This window comes from Acomys minous (assembly GCF_964271855.1).
Source record: "Acomys minous genome assembly, chromosome: 2".
In the NCBI taxonomy this organism is placed as follows: domain Eukaryota; kingdom Metazoa; phylum Chordata; class Mammalia; order Rodentia; family Muridae; genus Acomys; species Acomys minous.
Window position 1 is genome coordinate 114,291,822 of NC_140484.1, and position 21,982 is coordinate 114,313,803.

The 21,982-nt window shown below is 45.1% G+C and overlaps 1 protein-coding gene across 3 annotated transcripts; it reads right to left on the reverse strand.

Moving 5' to 3' along the window:
• Positions 1–1,177: 1,177 nt before the first annotated feature.
• On the reverse strand, positions 1,178–18,775 carry DET1 (DET1 partner of COP1 E3 ubiquitin ligase). 3 transcript variants are annotated; one of them, XM_084756215.1, is made up of 5 exons: positions 18,650–18,775; positions 14,985–16,077; positions 11,655–11,842; positions 5,949–6,140; positions 1,178–1,779 (listed from the first exon to the last, which is right to left on the reverse strand). In XM_084756215.1, exons 2-5 carry the CDS (start codon positions 16,065–16,067, stop codon positions 1,590–1,592), a joined length of 1,653 nt encoding a protein of 550 aa, XP_084612341.1. In that variant the 5' UTR covers positions 16,068–16,077; positions 18,650–18,775; the 3' UTR covers positions 1,178–1,589. The 3 variants fall into 3 exon arrangements, with proteins under 3 accessions (XP_084612341.1, XP_084612339.1, XP_084612340.1); XM_084756214.1 differs by lacking the exon at positions 1,178–1,779 and adding an exon at positions 10,975–11,040 and having other exon boundaries at positions 6,064–6,140; positions 18,650–18,773; XM_084756213.1 differs by lacking the exon at positions 5,949–6,140 and having other exon boundaries at positions 18,650–18,773.
• Positions 18,776–21,982: the final 3,207 nt, after the last annotated feature.

The window sequence follows — 21,982 nt, forward strand, 5'->3', positions numbered from 1 at the left end:
AACGAAACAAACCCTGCGTGCCCTCAGTTGCTCCAGTCAGGTCATGTGGTCATAGTGACAAGAAAAGAAGTACAGGGGTGAGGTGGTCCGTCGGGTAAACTTGACAAGAGGTAGAACAGTTTCGGAGACAAAGCTCTGGGTATGTCAGTGACAGGGTTTCTAAAAAGGGTCAGCGGACGTGGGAAGACCCATCTTAAAAGGCGGCGCCTTTCTGCGGCATATCACGCTCAGGGATGTTATTCCAGCAGCTCTTCCCCAGCATTCCATCCTTTGCCTCTCCTTCACCTCCCTGCTTTGTCCCAGGGGGACATCTGTATGTACAGCTTTCTCTGTTGCACTAACAGGCACATATTTCTAGCTCTCCTCACAGAGCACTGTCTACCTGATTCACAGTAGACACTAAAATCTTGTACTGAAAGCAGAGAATGAATTTAGCTATTCAATACTGAGGATGATGACATTGATGGAACTGGTTTGGGGGGGAGCTCAGCATCTCCTATCACATTTCTTTTGCTTCCCAGAAGTCTGGTTAGTAGAAAGAATAGGACGCAGCTGCTTGCATCCATGGCTCCTTTTAGATTGCTTTGGTACAAAACATTTCAAAGGTACCTTCTGAGACAGATGTTTCTAAACAAGCTGACTACATTATTACTGGGGGAAACATTATGCAAATTAAATATAAACAGGCTTACAAGCCCTCTGGAGGAGACTGGTTGACAATGCGACAGAAGGGCACAGTGTGGGGCCAGCAGGGGTCTACAGGAGAGCTGTGAGAGCGCAGTCACCCAGGGACAACCAGTTTGATCTGTTTAGGGACACCTGGAGCTTCCAGCTCCTGCTCCTCAAAGGACAGTACGTGCTACACAGTGTTTGTTTCTGCCAAGCTGCACAGGCCTGCACGCTCTCCCCCCAGCATGACAAGGGCAGCAGATGTGAGCATGCTTCCACATGAGGATGTGTGATTACTCCCACCTTCCTGGCACTAACAATTACCAGGAGAAAGCCCTTGGGAAAGAAACAGTGCTGGCAAATGACTGCCTTTCATGAGGGCACTAGCCACTTAGCACACTCAGGAGCAGCTGCTGCAGCCAGGGCCTTCCATTTTTCTCACAGTCTCTCTCTCAATCCAAGTGTCCAAAAAGCACTGGTGTGAAGGAAACATCAAGCAGAAGACAGGTTCATAAGAAAATACCAAGGCTTTATTTTCTCTTATAAAGACAGCCCTGCTTGCTGGGGGAATGGAAAGGAGTACATAATTCTCAGGAGTAAATAAGATTAACCTGCTGCAGGATTCACACCATAATGCTGAAGAGTGACACCAAGGAGGGAAGGTATAGATGCTTCTCTCTTCACATACACAAAATGCTAAGTAAACAAAATCAGACGGACTTAGTGCTAGGTGTTCCCATGGGAGAAGCAAGAGAGCTTTAAAACTGATCATAGGAGCACAGAGTCCCACTCAGGTATGCTCCCATCCTTTGTCTCAGGCTCCGCCGTAGGTGAGGTGAACCAGTTTGGAATACCAAAAGCTGGCAGCAGCAGCTTTTGCTCTAGAGTCCATCGAGTAAAGCAGGGTTGTGGTGAGGCAGCTAGGTGCAGCAGTGTCGCATGTGGAAGTTGACAACATACTCTGCGTTAGTCCTCTGTACAGAAATGGCAAAAGGCTCAAAGGGATGAAAGGTGAAGGCAACGAGGCGTCTCACTGTGTGGTTGATGGGGCGGCCCAGCAAGCCCGCCTGGATCTCAAACTTCAGCAAGCCAGAGTCCCGGGCATAGAACCTACAGAGAAAAGGGACAGGGTGTTGCAATCACTGCCATCCTGACCTCTGCACTGCAGGGGATGTAGACACTCAGTTCCTCTAGAAAGGGAAAGGCATCTTGCAGCAACCCAGCTCGGCAGGACCACGAAGCCACTTAGCTGGTCAGCTCAGCTTAGAGGCAGAGCAACTGTGAAGTTAACTCCTGACCTTAGGCAGTGGTCTCTTCTTCTCACGATGACTCTGAATTACAGGCCCCACTTCCAGAGGGTCCTGACTAAAGGCTGTCTAAGATGGCATTAGAAATGAAATGCTAACAGCATATCCAAGCTTCATGTGCAACCTTAAATCTTTGACTAGCCACATTAAAAATAAAAAAGTGAAATCTATCTTGTAATATATTTAACTTAATTCAATATATCCAAAATACTACCATTAGAACCCACAGTCACTGCAAAAAAATGAGATGCACACATTCTTTCACTAAATCTTGAAATTCAATACGTACACATACATTCATCTCAGCTTGGCCTCTCTTCACATTAAGTGTTCAACAGCCATAAGCAGCTAGTGTACACAACAGTGTCATTCTGCTCATCTTTAAGATTTTCAGCTTTTAAGAACAAATTCTTCTACTAGGTATAGTTGCGTATGCTGTAATCTCAGCACTCTGGAGGCAGAGGTAGGAGGATCAGGAGTTCGAGGCCAGCCTTAGCTAGATAGCAAGTTTGAGGCTTGCCTGAGCTACATGAGAGCATTTCAATAAATAAAATAATAAAAAATTCAAATCAAATCAATTCTTTTTGAAGACTGTTGTTTTCACATACAGAGGTAGAACCACATGCTGGGGATGCAACTCAGTAGTGGGGCACTCGCCTGTGCACAAACTGGTGAGTGGGTTAGGTTGGATTTCCCATCTAGTACAGTGAGACAAAAGATGTTTCTGAATGGCTTGTGGTCTGGGAAACTAGAGAACAGGTTGGAGGATCATTCCAGAAAATGGAGACTTTTGAACTAAAAAGCTCTGGTTTCCCTTTCTGAAAAGCAGACGGAGAAACAAATCTAAAGATGTTCACACGTTTTATTACTATCATTACTTTTCAGAGCTAAGGCTCAAATCCAGGGCCTTGCTCAAATCCAGGGAAATATGTCACCTCTGAGCTCAAAGGTTTCATACTTTTTGATAAAATAATCCCATCTCCAAAAATTCACGCTTCAGAATTTAAGTGACTAATGAGGCACTATCAGAGTTGCTCCAATGTAAAAATGCTTAAACAAGATGGGCAGAAGGCTGGATAAATGACGGTGCATCTACTCAGTACACGCTCTCTCACGCAACTGCAATAGTGAGGACTGTGTAACACAGTGGAAACACATGCCTACAGTTAAAGCAGTCGACATGCTCTGATGCCTACTGTGATTAAAGCCACGAGAGAAAATATGTACAAATATATATATTAACAAAGACAAAAAAGGACCAGATGCGTATGCCAGCACTGCCTCCTCAGATGCCTTTAGTGCCCTTCCAACTCTCATTTTAAGTAAAAGCACAAAGAAATTACAAGAGAAGCCTCTTCAGTCATAGCAACAACACTGCAGTGTGTTGCTTAGGCTCATCCTTTCAAACCAGAAAAGCAGGGAAGTCAGCAAGGATAGAATTTGTCTATTTGACTATATCAAATGAGGCCTACTATGTGCTCTTACGCATAAAAAGCACACTAGCCTACCTATATTGTCCCCAGCACATACAGGGTTTATTATTTAAAGTGATTTGTTTGTGCTTCTAATTCTAATTACAAACTTGTAGGAAAGCAGAAAGAATGAGAAATACGGTAAATCGTACCCCCAGCACGCAATGAACCCAGACTTGAGACAGACTACAGGATGAACATGCTGGTGATGAACAGTAATTTCACTGCAAGAAATATAAAGAGGAAAGTTACAGACTAAGGTTTTAAGGGTAGCAGCCACATACATATGAACGTTGCTTAGAATGCGTGTCAAACAAAGGAACTGCGCTAAGAATATTCATAAGCAATACAGAAAAAGTAATTAGATGCTTGGTGATATTCACAATGTTTGTTCTGAGGCAGTGAAAAGGAGCCTCATATATCAGGCTGTCCTCAAACCCCCTATGTGCTGAGGAAGATCTTGAACTGATCTTCCTGCCTCCTCCTCCTCCTCCTCCTCTTCCTCTCAAGTGCTGGGATTACAGGCCTGCACCACCACATCAGGTTTGTTGGGTACTGGGAGCTGAACCTAGGGCTTGGTGCAGGCTAGATAAAGCATTCCACCTACTGAGCTACATTCTCAGCCCCAGGAATAAGTTTTTGTCAATTTTGTTTAGATGGGATATTATCAGGGTTTTATTGTTTGTTAAAGCTTGTTATCTTTTAAAACTCCACACTGAAATGTTTATGGGTAAAATTCTAGGAAAACTGGGATTTACTGAAAAATAGTCCAAAGCAGCAGGGAGGTGGGGAGAGAGGAAACCAGGCTGGTCACAAGTTGGTAATCTTGAAATTTGGAAGTACATAGAGGGTCATCATAGATATAAAAACCTGCCATGATAGAACAAAAACTTTTAATTGAGTTTTGAAATTTGACTGCAATTTCACAAAGGAAAATTATAAATAGTGATTAATTGTCCAGAATATGTTAATACATAATGAAGCTAGATGACAAAACATCCTGACTAGTTACATGTGATAATACACATATAACTATAACACTATAATACAACAGGGAGGAAAGGAGAAGTTCAAGGTCATCCTTGGCTGTACATTAAATCCAAAGCTAGCCTAGAGAAGAGGGGAAGGAGGGAGGGAGCAAGCGAGGGATAAAAGGAATGAACAAAACTACAAACTCTGAGTGCTACTGTCTCCTTGTGAAAAGACCTTCCAAGCTACAGCCTAGGACTCCTAGCACTCCTGGCCAGGCAACCCCAGTAGAGACAGGGCAGTCCCTCTTCAGAGCATCCAGCACAGTACAGGCTTGAAATACAGAGGGACAGGAGTGCTTTTAAAAGAAAATGAGGCCTCCTAGGGCTAGCTTTAAGATCCCAGCAGAAGGAACTGGAAGGACAGATGGCTCAGTAGTTATGTGAACTTGCTGATCTAGCAGAGAACCTGAGTTCAATTCCCAGCACCCGCATGGTAACATAGAACCACCCGTAACTCCCAGTATGGTAGCTCACAAGCAGCCATAACTCCAGGTCAGGGCATCTGCCACCCTCTTCTGACTTCTGTAGGCACCAGGTACACATTTGGTGTACATACACATATGCAAGCAAAACACTCATAGGCATAAAATGATCTTAAACGAGAAACAAAAGATTACAGCAGCAAAAAGTTACCTCTGCCTTTTTCTACTAAGTAACATAGATAAAATAATTTGAGTAAGAAACACTGGATACAAAATCTGTTATGAATGCCATTAGGTTATTAAAAATGTAAAATATAGCTCCTTTCCTTGGATGCTTTTGTTTTGTTTTCAAGGCAAGGTTTCTCTGTGTAGCTAGGCTGTCCCGGAACTGGCTCGGTAGGACAAAGTAAACTCAAACTCAGAGATTTACCTGTTTCTGCCTCCCAAGTGCTGGGATTAAAGGTATGCACCACCAACCTTGGCTTCCTTGGATATTTTTAAAAGCAGACAGCACGTATCTGAATAAAATGTTTTCATGGGGAGCCAAGAGCAGCAAGAGCAACTTCTGAGAATAACACCTAAGTGATCCAAGCCCTCACTGCACAACAGAAACAGCCTCCCCTTCCATCCCGCACAGCACCAACAGCCTCCCCTTCCATCCCGCACAGCACCAACAGCCTCCCCTTCCATCCCGCACAGCACCAACAGCCTCCCCTTCCATCCCGCACAGCACCAACAGCCTCCCCTTCCATCCCGCACAGCACCAACAGCCTCCCCTTCCATCCCGCACAGCACCAACAGCCTCCCCTTCCATCCCGCACAGCACCAACAGCCTCCCCTTCCATCCCGCACAGCACCAACAGCCTCCCCTTCCATCCCGCACAGCACCAACAGCCTCCCCTTCCATCCCGCACAGCACCAACAGCCTCCCCTTCCATCCAGCAGAAGCACAAGAAGAGACAGTAAGCTACTGACCCACGTCATAGAAAGAGGAAGCACAGTGCCCTTCACTTCAAGCAATTTGGAGCTGTGACGGTGACAAAGTACCTGATCGGGTGATCTCCACAAGTCTTGGGTCGCTCCATGACTGACACCCACTTGTCATCGTAGCTGAAGAGAGACAAATCCAGGTAGGGGCTCCCACTGTAAGACTGAGCACTGATGGGGAGCTGGCCTAGTAGCCGGCGCACAGCCTCCGTGTGCCCTCCATACTTGGCATTTATAATCGTGTCTTTGAACCTAAAACAAAGCACCAGTGAGGTACGCTTTCTCAACAGCTGCCTCCTTTTCAAACTCACATACACATGTCTGACATTCAGGCAGAAATGCTTGCCACACAAGCCTGAAGACCTGACCTCAATCTAACCACCAGACCCCACAAGTGAAGGAGATAACTGAGCCCAAAAGCGGTCTTCAAACATCCCACATGTGCCATGGCACACACACTCATACTCACATACAGACTATACACATACGATTTTTTTTTAAATTTAACATCTTAACTTTCCCTGCAGTTCTTGTGAACTAGGGCTTTTATCAGCTGTACTCCTCTCAGGGCATCTTTGGAACCATCTTAAACCTCATTTGCCAGAAAAGAAAAGGTTCCTTAGCAACCCTCTTAGATATAACCAAGAAGCCACCAAAATCAGTATATACAGCTACTTTAAAGACATTTAATTACAACTCTCATTTGAGAGCCTCTAGCCACGTGGGTATGTCTCACCGTTTCCCCAGGTGCCTTTTACACTTCAGTCTTAACCCTGTTCTTAAATCTGTTCAAAATGTCTAATGACTTCCAATTCTGCCACATCCTGAGATTCTTTTCTGTAGTCATGCCACGATCTGGCTTTACTGCAGTGACGGTCCCTGTGTCTCTGTCCCTGCCACCACTGATGGTAACATTATGGGAGCTAGCTCACGGCTTTGTGATGGCCACAAAGCATCTAGGACAACCTACAGGACCTGTCCATAGAAGCGCTCCTCTTCCTCAGCAGTACCCACCATATCCTCAGTCTCCCAGCTCCCACCCCCTCAGTTATGGAGAAGCCATCTCTCTGGAATCTCTTGGCTGTTGTCACTCTGTCCAACTAACATCTCTTAATTCTAACATCACGACCTCCTCGCTGGACATTCCTCAGCCTCTACCCTGTACTTGAATAGCCTCACCCTTACCTTGTAACCACTGCAATCCCAGGTGGAGCATCCCACGGTCCAGCCCTGCTCTCCTCTCTTCCCAGCCCCAGCCTTCTACATATCCCAACTTCAGCAGTCCTGCAAAACCCAATGATTCTACCAACATTCTTCTTCCATCTCACACACCCATTATGTCCGCTTTCTTCTTTACCATCTTACAATTCGTGGCCAACCATGAAACAGCTGCACCGCATACATGCTCAACAACCTTCAACTCTGCTTTACAGTACGACTCTCCTGATTCTGTGCCTGTGAAATGCTCTTTTCAGCCTTATGGCCACCAACCCTACATAGGCCTTCAATGTGGAAGGATACTCATTTGTACTTCCACAGTGCAGCCTGCCTCCCACTCTCTTCCAAAGCTACCTCATCTCCCCCTAGTTTGTCACTGACAAACACAGAAGGTAAAGAGAACGTTTTAAGGTCTCCACAGAGCATCTGTCCCTGCATAGCACTCCAATCTCCCTTTGTGGGCAGTAGTCCTCATGCCCTCTCACATACTAGGCAGGACTCTTGGCAGGATCCATCCCATCAACACATAAACAGGCCATTTTTATATCTCAGTTTAAAATAAGGAAAGCCATCTGGTTAGTGACATAGGTCTGTAATCTCAGTTATTCGGGATGCTGAGACAGGACTGAAAGTCCAAAGACAAGATCTAGACCAGCCTGGGCAACTTGGTGAGATTCCTTTACATAAAGGTGTAAAAAGATGGCTGGGGATATAACTCAATAGCACAGCCTTTGCCAAGCATACCACAGGCCTCTAGGATTGATCCTCAGTGGACAGAGGCGCACAGGGAGACAGAAAGATGAACCAGTATCATTTGCCACTACTCTGTACCATCTAAAGTTGTAGAACAGTCATGTGAGTCTCTGCCTCTATCTCCAATTACTGCCCCTGCTCTCTCCAATCCTGTCACCTGGCCTCACTAAGTGTCCTTCAGAGGCCAGAAGCACCTTGGCCACTGGGCTTGCTATTGCCTCTGCTGCCTAACCATGGGTAGCTCTTGGTCGCCCTCAGCAGCTCTGCTCTCAGACCATTGACGACCCTACCAGAAGAGCAGTGATGATACACTCAGACCCACCAGACACTGCCCGGCTCGGCCTTTTCCTGTAATGCCTCCTTCCCGGATACTCCACCTTGCCACGTCGTTCAGGTCTGACCTGTGAACTGTGGTCCTGTGGCTTCCCTTTCAGCACCTTCAGAACTCTGACCCTCTCTGCTGCCCAAAAACCATTCCGTTGTGGTTTACTACGACATGCATTTTCCAAAGGCTTCCTCAGAAAGATACATAAAAGGTGATTTATTTTTGAGGCTCCAGATCAGATCTGAAATTATTTTTGTTCTACTCTCTTTTAATATAGAATTCTAAATGAGAAAGTATCCTCTTCACAAGGCACAGTAATCAATAATCAAGGCAGAAGAACTCAAAGTTCAAGGCTAGCCTGGACTGCTCTTGCCTCAAAAAAATAAAGAAAAGAAAAAAACCAGTCACTTCAGGGTGGCCCAGGTGTGGGGGCAGGACTGAACCCAGAGCCTTGTGAGCAAGAGACAAGCACTTTGTCACTGAACTACATTCCCAAGCCCTTGAAATCATTCTTTTCACAAAATGTTTGAAGGCAAGATCGTAGCATCTTTAAGCTCTTAGCATTGTCCCTGACAAATCTGACACCATTCTAATAACATTTTTGCATGTGAAATGTATGTTCTTGCTCAAAGTTTTTGAAATTTACCTTTATCGCCAATACCAAAATCGGGCAGCATATCTCCATGCGGGCCTTTTCTCACTGACTATACTAAGTACTTGATTGAGCAGAATGCTGGTAAAGTGGGTGATTTTTCTTGGCAGGGGGAGGGGCATGATTTGTAGCATTTGCCAATTTCTGTGGTGTAAAGCTTCCTGCTGTGGCCAGTTTCAAGGCACCAACGTGACATCATGGAACGCTGTCGGAGACGAGCCACAGCACTTCACTGTGTGGCTTCCACCAACTACAAAAACGATAACTTCAGAAGCATGGGTAATGTCAAAGTCAGGGAGTAACTACAATGTAGTAACGACTATGTTCAACAATCTGATTGCAAAACTTCCTCAAAGTTTAACAGGTGGTTCAATAGCCATGGATGGCATGCCAATCTAGAAAGTTCTGTCCTTCAGGGTTAGAAAGTAGTTGTTTCTACACCTTTGGTCCTTCATTTCTCTCACTTAGGAGCAGCCAGGTACAGAACTCTAGGGCAAATGCTCTCAATTTTCTTTAATTCTCTTTCCCATTTCCCTATGCCACTCCCTACTCCTTTTCCCCTTGAAGATTTCTTCAGCTAAATTTAACAAATTTCAGGTCTCCTAGAGCAGCAGTATTCTAGGAACACCCTTGTATTTACACCCTTAGTTTTTCCAGTGACTGCAATTCTGCCTCTTCCTTTCCTAGTCTTTTTTGGTCTCTTAGGATAAAGATGCTTCTCAAATGTTTCAGGTCTTAAGAGTCCATTGTGTGGGCTGGAGAGATGGCTCAGTGGTTAAGAGCGCCGCCTGCTCTTCCAAAGGTCCTGAGTTCAATTCCCAGCAACCACATAGTGGTTGACAACCATCTGTAATGTGATCTGATGTCCTCTTCTGGCCTACAGGTGTACATGCAGGAAGAACACCATATACATAATAATAAATAAATAAATATTTGAAAAAAAAAGGAGTCCATTGTGTTTGTTTGCATGGTTTATGCTAATCCATAAGCTACTCAAGTTTACTTGGTTGTTTTGTTACATAAAGACTACTACTAGAGAAACTTTACCATACAATTTTGCATTAAGAGCCACATATTCACAAGAAATAAAAAATAATCATTTCAATTTATATGTGCATTACATTTTTAACAAAGCAAACTATGATAGGGCAGCTTACAAAATCTACTCAAGATACATTTTGTGGGGAAGATGGACGAGGCTATTTATGCTCTTTCAGTCTCTGGTGGCATCAAAAAATTTTAAGCTCATTATAAATGAGCTTGCAACTTTTCTCCTGTCACTGTTTCCTCATGCGGTGCCTGTGGTGTTCCTTAACTCCAGAGGGACTCACTCTGCAGAAGAGGTCCTCTGTCTCCTAACTGCCGCATCCATCAGCAGGCATTGCTGCGCTCCTCTCAGCAGACACACTAGACTAGGTGTGGACACAGCAGTGAACAGAAATCTAACTTCCTGACCACATGGAGCGTGCCTCTTGGATGTTTTCACTGCATGTACCCACTATACTAGTTAGTTTCAAAGAGGGAATCACAACTGAAGGATCGCCTAGATGGCACTGGCCTGTGGCCAGTCTGTGAAGGGTTTGAATTACTGACAGATGAAGGAGGGTCAAGCCGACTGTGGTCCTGGACTGTATAAAAAGCTGGCTGTGCTAGGCAGGAACAAGACAGTAAGCAGATTCTGTGTCAAGTTCTCACCTTGAATTTCTGCCCTGACTTGCATCAGTGATGAAGAGTGGCCCAGAAGTGTAAGCTGGGATAAAACCATTCCTCTAGGTTGCTTTTGGTCATAGTGTTTAGGAAGCAAACAAGGGTACCTACCTTCTGTAAGTTGTTAATGATATGAGTAACTTAAAACTTAAATTTGAACGAAGATTCCCATCACTGTCACCAAAAAGGAAGGGGAAGTGTCCCACACCTGTAATCCCAGCAATAGGAAGGCCAGGACGGTGAACCACCATGGCCTTGTACCCTACTTGTACCTACAGAGTGAGGCCCTGCTTCAAAACCTGCAAAGAAGGAAATGATGCTGCCAGAAGCGAGGTGTGTCAGAGAGACAGCATAGGCAGATGAGGTGTCAGAATCTCTGTCTAGCCCCAACTGTCCCTGTGCACAAACACGGAGCCACTGCAGTAAGTTACCTGTTTGCTCATCTTTCCCAGAAGCAGTAATGCTTGCTCTGATTCATCCGCTCAATGAGGTCTGGCCTATTTGGGGACCAAAAAGAGATATTTTCCATATCTCGTTAAGGTTAGAGCAATTTAGGTAGGAAAGCTGAGGAGGCCTTGCCTGACTACGCCAAATTCAACAGAGGCTTTTAGCCCAAAAGAACTCTTCCTTCATGCTGACATACTAAGAAGGTTCTTAGACACCATGGACTTTCTACTTCCAAAACTCTATCAATAGCTCTGTTTGTCTCTTCTGTTCTTACAGTCCACCCCCCTATCCCTTCACTTTATTTTTAGAGGGGTTTCCCAATGGATGTGTTCACCATGCCATATTTAACTAGAAGTTCTAAAATGATCTCCATCACTCAACCCACAAATAGTTAAGGACTTGGCAGTGAGCCACTGAGAATACAGCAACAAACAGATGTAGTTTCTATCTTCCTGCAGCTCACACATGGTCTAAGACAGACCCAGAAGATGCACAAATAATTACATAGGTCGTCAGAAACGGGAATATATCAGGATGACACAGGAATTGGTTGCAACAGGCAGACCTACCAAGACCACAACATAAAGTGTCCTGATGCAAATGGCTACCAGCCTGACACCAACCATTCAAAGTTAAGCCCACAAAGCCTAGCGGGACAGCTTACCGGCGCTGGATCTGCCTTGCAAAATTGTTGCTAGAAGCTGAGCAAGGGAACTGGACTTCACTGTGCAGGGTGGCATTGCGAAAGAGGTCACAGAAGTTCTCAAAGAGCTCCAGCAGCTCATCGGATGTGTTCTCGAACACTGCAATCACCTCTGTTGTCACCATGTTGTACACCACAAAGAAGGACGCCTGCAGAAGAACAGAGGCAGCCATGGGGAGCCAGGCCTAGGAAGCTTTCCACTTGACTTAAAGTCCGCACCACTCAACAAGCCACTCAGGGACTCAGCCTTGGCACTGAAGAGGGAGCATGCCTCCAGAGCTTCTGGGGATGGAGGAAGCAGCATTGGCTCTATCAGTTGAGAGCCTCGATGCCACCAGATTTCCCATGCCAGTGCGCTGCTAGGATTACTGAGCTGGCCAGCATGTAGATATAAAAAGGCTTTCAATCTTTCATTTCAAACTGTGCAAATTCAATATTTTTTCTTCCAAGTGTTTATTCCCTACTTGTTCCCCAATCCACCCTAAAAAATTTTTTTTAAGTTTTTAAAAATGCCAGATTTAATTTTCCTTCCTGCTGAGAAAGTGATTTGCAGCCTAGGCTGCCTGTTGGTAAATGATTTTCTCTTCTATGTGTACAGTTGAAAGTTCAATTTAGGGGCATTTATTTTTCCCTCTTAATATTTCTAGCATGCAGAGAGACACCTTAAGTACATTGTGTGCTAAAACTGCCTGGGCAAGTTGTATCCACGCAGGATACTGCAGATGAACAAATGAAAAATCAGACACACATTTTCCATTTCTTTCTCCACAAATGTTCTTTCAGCCAAGGGCTTTTGTAAGATACATTTGAGATTTCTGCCAGTTAAAATTAGAGGAGGAACCTGAAAAGCATTTAAATGCCATAAGTGGCAGTCACTGCTTTTTCTGAATGGGGCCCTGGGTGACCAGGCCTCTTCCCTTACAGTGCTCGGCCTTGCCTGACAGGAAGCTCCAGGTATCTGAGTTTTTGTCACAGTGAATGCAGCAGTGTGAGCTGAATCTGCAAGCTTCCAGCAGGAGTTTACAAAGTCTTCAGGACACAGGGAGTAGTATTTCATCATCCTCTGATTGAGTCTTAATCTCACCTCTAGAGCCACCGGGCCCACCTGTCTCTAGTAATTAGTCCTTCCCACAGCTCCTCTTACATGACTTTGCAGTTACCTGGAAATTTAATTTGGCTGCAAATTAAAGAGGCTGGAGGACAACCTGAGAATAATACCCATAACATTACCAAGGCTTTGTCTATGGATGCAGTTTTCACTCATTAACCTTATTGGAACTTATCAAATTAAACTGGAGGAGACAAGAGGCCAAGCAGGGCAGAGACTAGGTTTTGAGTTTCAAACTTCATGAGCAGAGGCCACAGCCCCAGCAGCATGTCTAGCTGTAACTGACTGTAACGACCAGAAAAAAATAGGTCACCTTTTAGTTAAAGAGAAAAAGGACAATCTCAGTGCAGTGATAACAGACAACGTATTCCTTCCAAAATAGAAAGGTAATTATAGCTGAAACCCAAAGAAAAGACTGACTCATGTCCCAACTTTAGACCAGGACACACTTTGATCATATCAGGGTTTTAACAGGATCTTTCCTAATTATGTGAATATAAAATTACACTAGCATTGGCCAGCTCTCCCTCTACAGCGGACTGGGAAATTAAGGACAGGAGGGGAAAGAAGTCAAGGACTCTACCACCTATCTTCCATGACGCATAAGATGAACTAGATGTTCAGCTGTTGTGGCTCAGTGGTCCTACTCATCAATAACAAGGAAGAAAAAGAAATTTTAAAAATAAAATAACCTGATCACTTCCCCTTATTAGAATGCACAAGCTCTGATTTGGGGAGAGGGAAGCCTGTTGGAAGATATTTTACCACAGGCTAAGCAAGGGCTTTAGAAATGATGTCCTGTATAGTACCTCTTTTTATTTATTTATTTATGTTTCTCATGCATATGTGATATGTATGAGTGTGAATTTGGGTGTGTGTGCACATCATGTGAGTACTTTATGTACTAACCCTAGGCATATAAAGGCCCGAAGTTGACATTGGCAGTCTTCTTCAATCACTGCCCACCCTATTCATTAAGGTAGTGTCTTTCAGCTGAATGCAGAGCTTGCTGACTAGCCAGGTTGCTCTTGGGACTGTCTCCACCTTCCAAACACTGGAATTACAAGCAGGCCACCACGACTACCTGGCATTTTCAACGGTTCTGGGACTCTGAACTCCCCCATGCTTGCAGGAAGAGGCTTTAAGCACTGAGTCAACCCCAGCAATCTATAGTGTCTCTTAAAGGTGGAGCCAGCTGACTTCCTAGTTTACTATTTGCCTCACTGTTCTGTTTCCAAACTAGGAAAACTGGCTTGGGGCAAGGGAGCCAAAGGTACAGAAAGACAGGCCTCTTAGCCAGTTAGTGATGGTGCACGTCTTTAATCCCAGCACTCGGGAGGCAGAGGCAGGTGGATCATTGTGAGTTCGAGGCCAGCCTGGTCTACAAAGTGAGTCCAGGACAGCCAAAACTACACAGAGAAACCCTGTCTCGAAAAGAAGAAGGAGAAGAAGGAGGAGGAGGAGAAGAAAGAAAGAAAGAAAGAAAGAAAGAGAAAGGTAGACCTCTTACTAAGTCAACACTGAATGAAGTGGAGAGCTTTTCAAATACAAATAGCTAGGGTTCCCTGGCTTTCCAGAAGGTACTTTAACTCACCTGCGTATTGTCTGCATTCTTCCCTCACACCCCCACTTACCCTCCTTTAATCTTGTAAGTCAAGGTCTCATAACCTAGACAGGTCTGGAACTCACTGCCCTTGGTCCAAGATCTGTTTGCCTCCACCTTCCCACAGCTGGGATTGTCAGCATTATAGAAGCGCGCCATCATACCTGCCTACAGTGTCAGACTTTTAGATTTTTTTTCAGTGCTGGGGACCCAGAGCATCATATCCTAAACAAACCCTCTGCTGCTGGGCCCTAAAGGGTTTCCATTTTGGCATGGAGTATTCATTTAAGCAGTCTTATAAAGTTTAAGTAGAATTATACCTATGTGGTCCAAACCCTGATCTTACAGCATTTGGGCTGTACAGGTACTGAGAATGTCCTGAGGGACAACTGAGACAGTGACCATGGAGTTGGCTGTCTACGTGGCAGTGGCTTGACATTCACCCTCCATTTGTCAACTTCAGTGTATGATGCCAGACAGAAAGGAATGACTTGAAATCTGAGCCCAAGCATAGCAAAAATCGACACTACATTAAGGGGTATGTTCCTGACACACAAGGACAAGAGCGCTCACCCCGTACCTGAGAGGGATCCGTGACCCGCAGCGTCACTACGTCCTCACTGGTGTACTTGATGAACAGATGGTTCTCGTCCAGGAGCTGCATCTTCCACATGCGCAGCTGTCGCAGTTGGTCAAAGTACTGGAAGAAGCGCCTCTTCGCCATTGCACTACCGTCCTGTTCCGCCCTGCGCCAGAGATAAACCAGCAACCGGTGCTTCAAGGAGTTGATGAAAGGGTCCCGAAAGGGGTTGGCCATGCCGGTCTGGCTGTCCCGCTGCACCTCGGGGAACACAGCCGACACGGTGAGCAGGTCATCCTCATAGCAGAAGCGACCAATGGTCCGAACGTCGATAAATGTGCCTTCAGGAGTCACCTGGAAGACATGAATGGTCTGCTGCTGCACAGACAATATGGCCAGGATGTTTTTGTACAAGTAAAGCCCTTGGTTATGTGACAAGACCACTTTGTCACACTTGAATGTGCGTGTGTCGCACAAACGGCCAGTGTGAAGGTCAATGATGTGGAGGGAATAGTCCTCGAGAGGGGATCGCGGATTGGGGGTCACTGATTCGCTGTTCCGATACACCTCATAAAAAGGAGGGTGAGGCTCATCTGGGAGGTAGGCGGCGGAGCCCACGATAACACACCGGCAGTCATCAGTGAAGAGGCTGCACTCCCGGTTCAAGTGCTCACCATTGGCCGCCACGTTGGTAATGTGCAGCAGGACAAAAAAGCGCTCAAAGAGCCGGCCTCGGATGCTGACTGACCGCTGGTCGTTGCCATTAGACAAGATCTCCCCTTCGTAGCCCTGCAGGAGGTCCTCTGCTGCCTGACAGCCCTGGTACTCATAGATTTCAAGAGATGTCTGGTCAGAGGAAAAAGCAATGAAGTAGCGGCCATCAGGTGAGAATTTACGCAAGAAACAAGGAGGCTTTTCGACGTTGACAACTGTGAAGTTGGGGAAGACGTTCTGATGGAACACTCGGACCTGATGCCAGTGGGTTCCGGCCTTGCCTGAACTGATGCGCCGGCGTTCTAAGCGGTGAATGACATTCTGGTTTTGGATTCTTCGAGGTTTAATCGTGGAAACATGATGATCCATTATAACATATCTACATGAAAAAATGAAAAAAAGCAGAACTCAAGAAAATGGAACAAAACTTTCGAACACATACATACATGCACGTTAAACAGAGTTTCCTCTTCCTAAACCCAAGATCTCTCAGGACAACAGTGACCGGATTTCTCCTTCCTAGATTAAAGTTACAGTGTGATCCTGACATTTTTAGATCTAAAGGTCTGAAGGAAGGATACAATATAGAAAGGATAGCTTCCAAGTATAAACAGGAATTTTCAAAGAATAAGCCAGCAAGTACGTCAAATGTGAACAGCACAAAAGTCACACTCTCAGGGTATCGTGGCACACAAGTAAAAAAAAAAAAACCCACCACCACCACTCGGAGGCCGGGGAACCACACTATCACATTTGTTACTTTCCCAGCCCCAAGACTATGGGGTTTGTTTGTTTGTTTTAAAGTAACACTGAACATAAACATACACACCTCCTGGGCTCTTATGCTAAAGCAATCTATAGATTCAAGCAATCTCTATCAAAATCCCAATGGCACTTTTTGGAAAACAAAACTATACCCTAGAAGCAATATACATTCTCAAAAAATAAAAAATAGCTAAGATGATATGGAAAATAACAAATTGGAGTCCTTATACTTCCTGATTTCAGAACACATTACAAAGCACGTATATCACTTGCATAGAAGGCCAATGAGAAAGAATAGAGTCACATCGGTTGTGGTGGCTCACACCAGTAGGATTTGCTGAAAGAGGCAGAGGCAGGAGGATCACGAATTCAAGGCCAGCCTGGGCTACACACACACACACACACACACACACACACACACAGTCACAAAATAAACCTTCACTTGCCATGCTTACTCCTGTCGAGATACCTGGCCTAGAAACCTCTAGGAGATCACTGCAGCACACCTCTAGGTGGTCCATAAGTCACTTCCAGAGACAAGCAGATGATTATGAGGCTCTTCTCAGACATCTAGCCAAAGCCTGACAGGCTCACATACAGGGCCATTTGGTATTCACAAAACCAGGGCCACACAGCAAGTAGGTGGAACTCTGAGTCTAGTCTACACTGTAAGTTCTCAGACAAGCAGAGCTACACAGTGAGACCCTGTCTCAACACTACCAACACTCCACCCCCCAAACCTCCCCCCAAAAAAGCAGGGGAGGCCAACCTACAGAATGAATAAAAATATTTGCTGGCCAAATATCTGACAAAGAGTTAATACTCGGCATATTTAAAGAACTCCCAGAACTCAACAAATAGCCACAAACCCCCGTTCTTTTAAATGACACCAGATAAAGTATAAATGGCCGACAAAGAAGGTATGCACATCACTAATCATCAGAAAGAATCAAAAGCTTGGGGTGAGGGAGGGGGAGTGTTCCCTGCAAAGGCTTTTCTAGCAAGTAGCCCTGGGTTAAGATCCCCAGGACTACAAAACGAACCAAACCCTCACAACATACAGTGAGAGAGTACTGGTGTGCAACCCCTTTGCTTCAAGCTGATCCTAGTACAAGCTACAAGCCACTGGATAAAGATCTAAATGGCACGCTGACCGGGACCTGAGCGAGACCTGAGGGAGGCAGGGCCCGAAACCTCTGGTTTTGTCTGGAACACAGCCACAGTCATATGCTCATTTACATATTCCCTCTAGCCACTGTAAGCCCCAGGAAAGAAGAGCTTGGGTGACTGACAGATCACAGGCTGAAATAAACTATCTCGAAGATCAGCTTCATCATCCTGTCTTTGAAGGTTCGCATTCTTTCCTTCGCTTCATGAGACCAATATCCCAACACACTAGCCACCCTTTTCCTTCCCTGCAACTCTCTATTTTAGCTATGTGTATATTTAAGGTGATCTCCCTGGGCTAACTACACACCTATCTTCTGTATGCTGGTCACAGTTGCTTGGCAGGTAGCAAACTCCCTTCTTAAACACTGAGCCAACCTCAAGCCATATTCTTGGTCAATCTGGGTAATCACAGGGGAACTTTCATTTTCCAAAAAAAACAAAACAAAACAAAACAAAAACAAGAAAACGCTTTCTCCCTGGCACTTGCTTTAATTTCTCTCGTTACAACTTTGGTGTCAACTTCTGGCAAATCTTTTTTGACCATCCTACCCAAATCTTTTTCTTGTTCTTTCTATAGTAATCTGTCACAATTTTTATTTACACGTTCGCTTGCATGGTTGTGTTTAACGTTTAATTCTCCTCGCTGAACTGTACACTGTATTGGAAGCAACCAGGCCTATTTCGGCCACCAAACCGATGTAGCCCTGGCGTTGGCCCATGGTAGACGCTGTGGTGCGTTCTGAAACGAAAGAAAGCACGGCTAAACCGGGTCACTAAATGTGTGAAAGCAAGGGTTTTTTTTTCCTCGTTAGAGACAGTGCACATGTCCCCTCTTGGAGACTGCTTCCAAAACAAGAAAAGGATGCCAAAAGGCAGACACACACGCCCATGGGTCGCCCCCGGAAAAAAAAGCCCAGGGCGGGCGGGGTCTGGCACCTGGGCTCGTGAGTCCCGGGTATCATGCGGGGAAGAGCCCGCCGCGCAGCTCTCACGGGCCGAAAAGGACAAGTCCTCACCTGTAGGGTCCTGGCTCATAGGGCCAGGGCAAGGGTCGCCCTAGCCTGCTCCGTGCACACCTCCCCCCCGCCCCGCCCCCGCCATGCCTCCGGACCCCGGCATCAGCAGCTACCGGCCCCTGCTTCCGCCCGCTACCGGAAGTGCTGAGCAACGAGAAGGGAAGCACGGAAGAGCAAGATGCCATTCAGTTGAGGAACTGCGCAGCGCACCCTGGCGTCCGGAGGAGGGATCGAGGCCGTAGAGGCTGGAGGAAAAATAAACCCCTGAGCCTAGTGATCTAAGGCGCATTCATAATAACAAGAATAGAAATTAAAATTTCACCTGCGTCTTGCATAGTGATGGAACATGGGATTATACATGCACCAAGTCACTGAATTCTCCGTGTCCACTGCTATTGGTGACACAAAGTGGGGAAACAATAAAAGCTTCTGTACTGAATGAATCCAATAACATTTACTCACTTTTCACTGACATATTACGTCACTCGATTTCTTACAAGCTACTACTTCCCAGTGAGCCTGTGGCTTCAAAATTGTCCCACATCGGCCTCCTTTTAGTCATTCAAGTCTTTGCATATTTGGATATTTTGGCAGTAAACCAAACCCACAATGTCTTCTCCTAAGGCATCCGTGTAGCCAACATTACTATTTCGTCACTCATCACTGTCTAGCACCTATTTTTGCTGCTGTGTGTTGCTTTATTTTGTTTCTCTTCCTTTTGGTAGAATACAAACTGGGAACACGGATTTTGTCTTCTTTTCTGTTCCAGGCCACCTATAACATGGTTTGTCGTCTTATAGAAGCCCAGTAAAGATTGCATCAGTGATCCACGCATGGTGGTCCATGCTTATATCTCCAGATCTTATGAGGCATAGGATATAGAAATAAAGGCCAGACTGAGCCTTGCTTTCTCCCCTATCCCTAACCCCCAACTCCCCATGTCCCCCAAAAGACTCCATGAATTAATAGCTCCACACACAACACCACAAGGAAGGGATATTTGTTGGCTTTTGCCAGGGGAAGGGGGAGGTTGAAGCTCAAGAAAGAAAGATGACTTAGGGGTATAGAGTGGCTGTGAGGAGAAAGGTAAATTTCTGAACCAGTCCTAAGATCAGTATTCTCAGGGACTTCAGAGCTTCAAGAGACTCCACGCCCTTTTCTGGAAATGATTATACCTGCTCCTTAAAGTTATGCAAAGTATTAAATCTGTTATCCTTGGATACTTAGTAAAGTCTTGGTAGAATATTCCTGAAGTTGTTCAGGCACAACTCCCTCCCTTCTCCATGATGAAACTGACACCCAAAGAGGGACACACATCCCTTGCACAAGGTCACACAAGAATAAGTGTCACAGGAGTGGTGGCGTAGAGCTATCGTCCCAGCACTTAGGAAGCGAAGACAGAAGAATTTGTGGCCTCAGCCTCCTGTGTAGCTGGGCTTACAAGTTTGTGCTCAGCCAGAAATGTTCCCTTTTCTTTTGAGACTGGGTCTCACGTAGCCCAGGCTGGTCTCAGCTAACTATGATCCCAGAGGGCTTTCAACTTCTAATTTACCTTCCACCACCTCCCACGAGCTGAGATTGCAGGCATGAACCACCATGCCTACCTAGCTCCCTGCCAAAAGTTTAACTATACGAATAATACAAAAACACATTGCTCTTGTAAAGTGTGAGTAGTATAGAAACAGAATAGACAGTAGGGTACCTCCTCCACGTGGCAGCCCTGCCCCTTCCACTGTAGCTAGAACTGTTTATCTCTCCAGGCCTTCCTAGGAATTAGCCACTTAAATGCATGAGCATACACAGTTCTATTAATAGTTTTTGTTTCACTTTTTCCTTAAATATGAAATGATTCTGGCATAGATGTTGTTTTGAAACCAGCCTTTTTCATTTATCAATATTCCCCTAAGATTGCTCTGTGTTGGCACACAGAGACTTAACTCGGGCATGCTGCTTCACATAAGCAGTGCTCGTGATTGGATAACAATCCCCGTGGTTCAGTAGATAAAGGCCCTTGCCACACAACCTAAGTACTGAGTTCATCACCTGCACCAAAGGTTGAGGAAGAAAATTGACTCTTGAACACTGTAATCTGACTTTCAGGCTTTCACATACATGCTGGCAAGCACATGCCCAACACCTACACCTACGCCCAACTTTTTTTTTCTTAAAAGAAAAGAAAAGAAAAGAAAAGAAAAGAAAAGAAAAGAAAAGAAAAAAACAACTCCTGTGAACATTAAAATTTCTTCCATAAGACTAGGGAGGTAGTTCAGTTAGTAGAAAGCTTGCTTAGCATATATAAAACCCTGAGTTGTATCTCCAACACTATATAAAAAAAGACTAGCATGACAGGAGGACCAGAAGTTCAAGATCATCCTCCAATACAAAGCGACGGCCAATCTGAACTACATAAGACCCTATCTCAAAGAAAGAAAGAAAGAAAGAAAGAAAGAAAGAAAGAAAGAAAGAAAGAAATATTGTTTTGTTTTTTAGTTTTCACCTTTAAAAATCCTTCTCAAGTTGGGCAGTGGTGGCACATGCTTTTAATCCCAGCACTCGGGAGGCAGAGGCAGGTGGATCTCTGTGAGTTCAAGGCCAGCCTGGTCTACAAAGCAAGTCCAGGACAGCCAAGGCTACACTGAGAAACCTTGTCTCAAAATAAATAAATCCCTCTCAATGTGTGTCTTTGGTGATAGCACCATTGTTAACAGTTACTAGGTTCAGAGCTAGAAAACTATGGCTGGTGATGTAGTTCAGTTGGCAGAGTGCTTGCCTAGCCCACACAAACCCAGGTTCAGTCCCCAGTACTAAATAAACAGGGCAAGATGGTGTACTCCTCTAGTCCCAGCATTCTAGAGGCAAAAGCAAAAGGATCAAAAATTTAAGGCTGTTCTCAGGTACAGAACTTGGGACACATAAGAGCCTGTCTGAAATATATATATAAATTACACATTTAAACAAAAATTTAGCTCTCGTCCTCAATGCTGACTATGGACATGGTAAACATTTCCGACTCCACATCAGGACTGCCCTCAGACCTCTAATAAAATGCAAGATCATAAAAAAGAGGACCAAAACCTTCATCTGTCACCAGTCAGTGAGATATGTCAAAATTAAAGAAAACCAGCAAAAACCCAGAGGCTTTGGCATCAGAGCATGAAGAGGATTCAAAGGCCGGACCCTGACCCCCAACATTGGTTACAGGAACAACAAGGAAACAAAGCATACGCTGCTTAATGGCTTCCAGAAGTTACTAGCCCACAATGCCACAAAACTGGAAGGGCCCCTGATGCATATCAAATCTTATTATGCTGAGACCGGATATGTTTCTCCCAA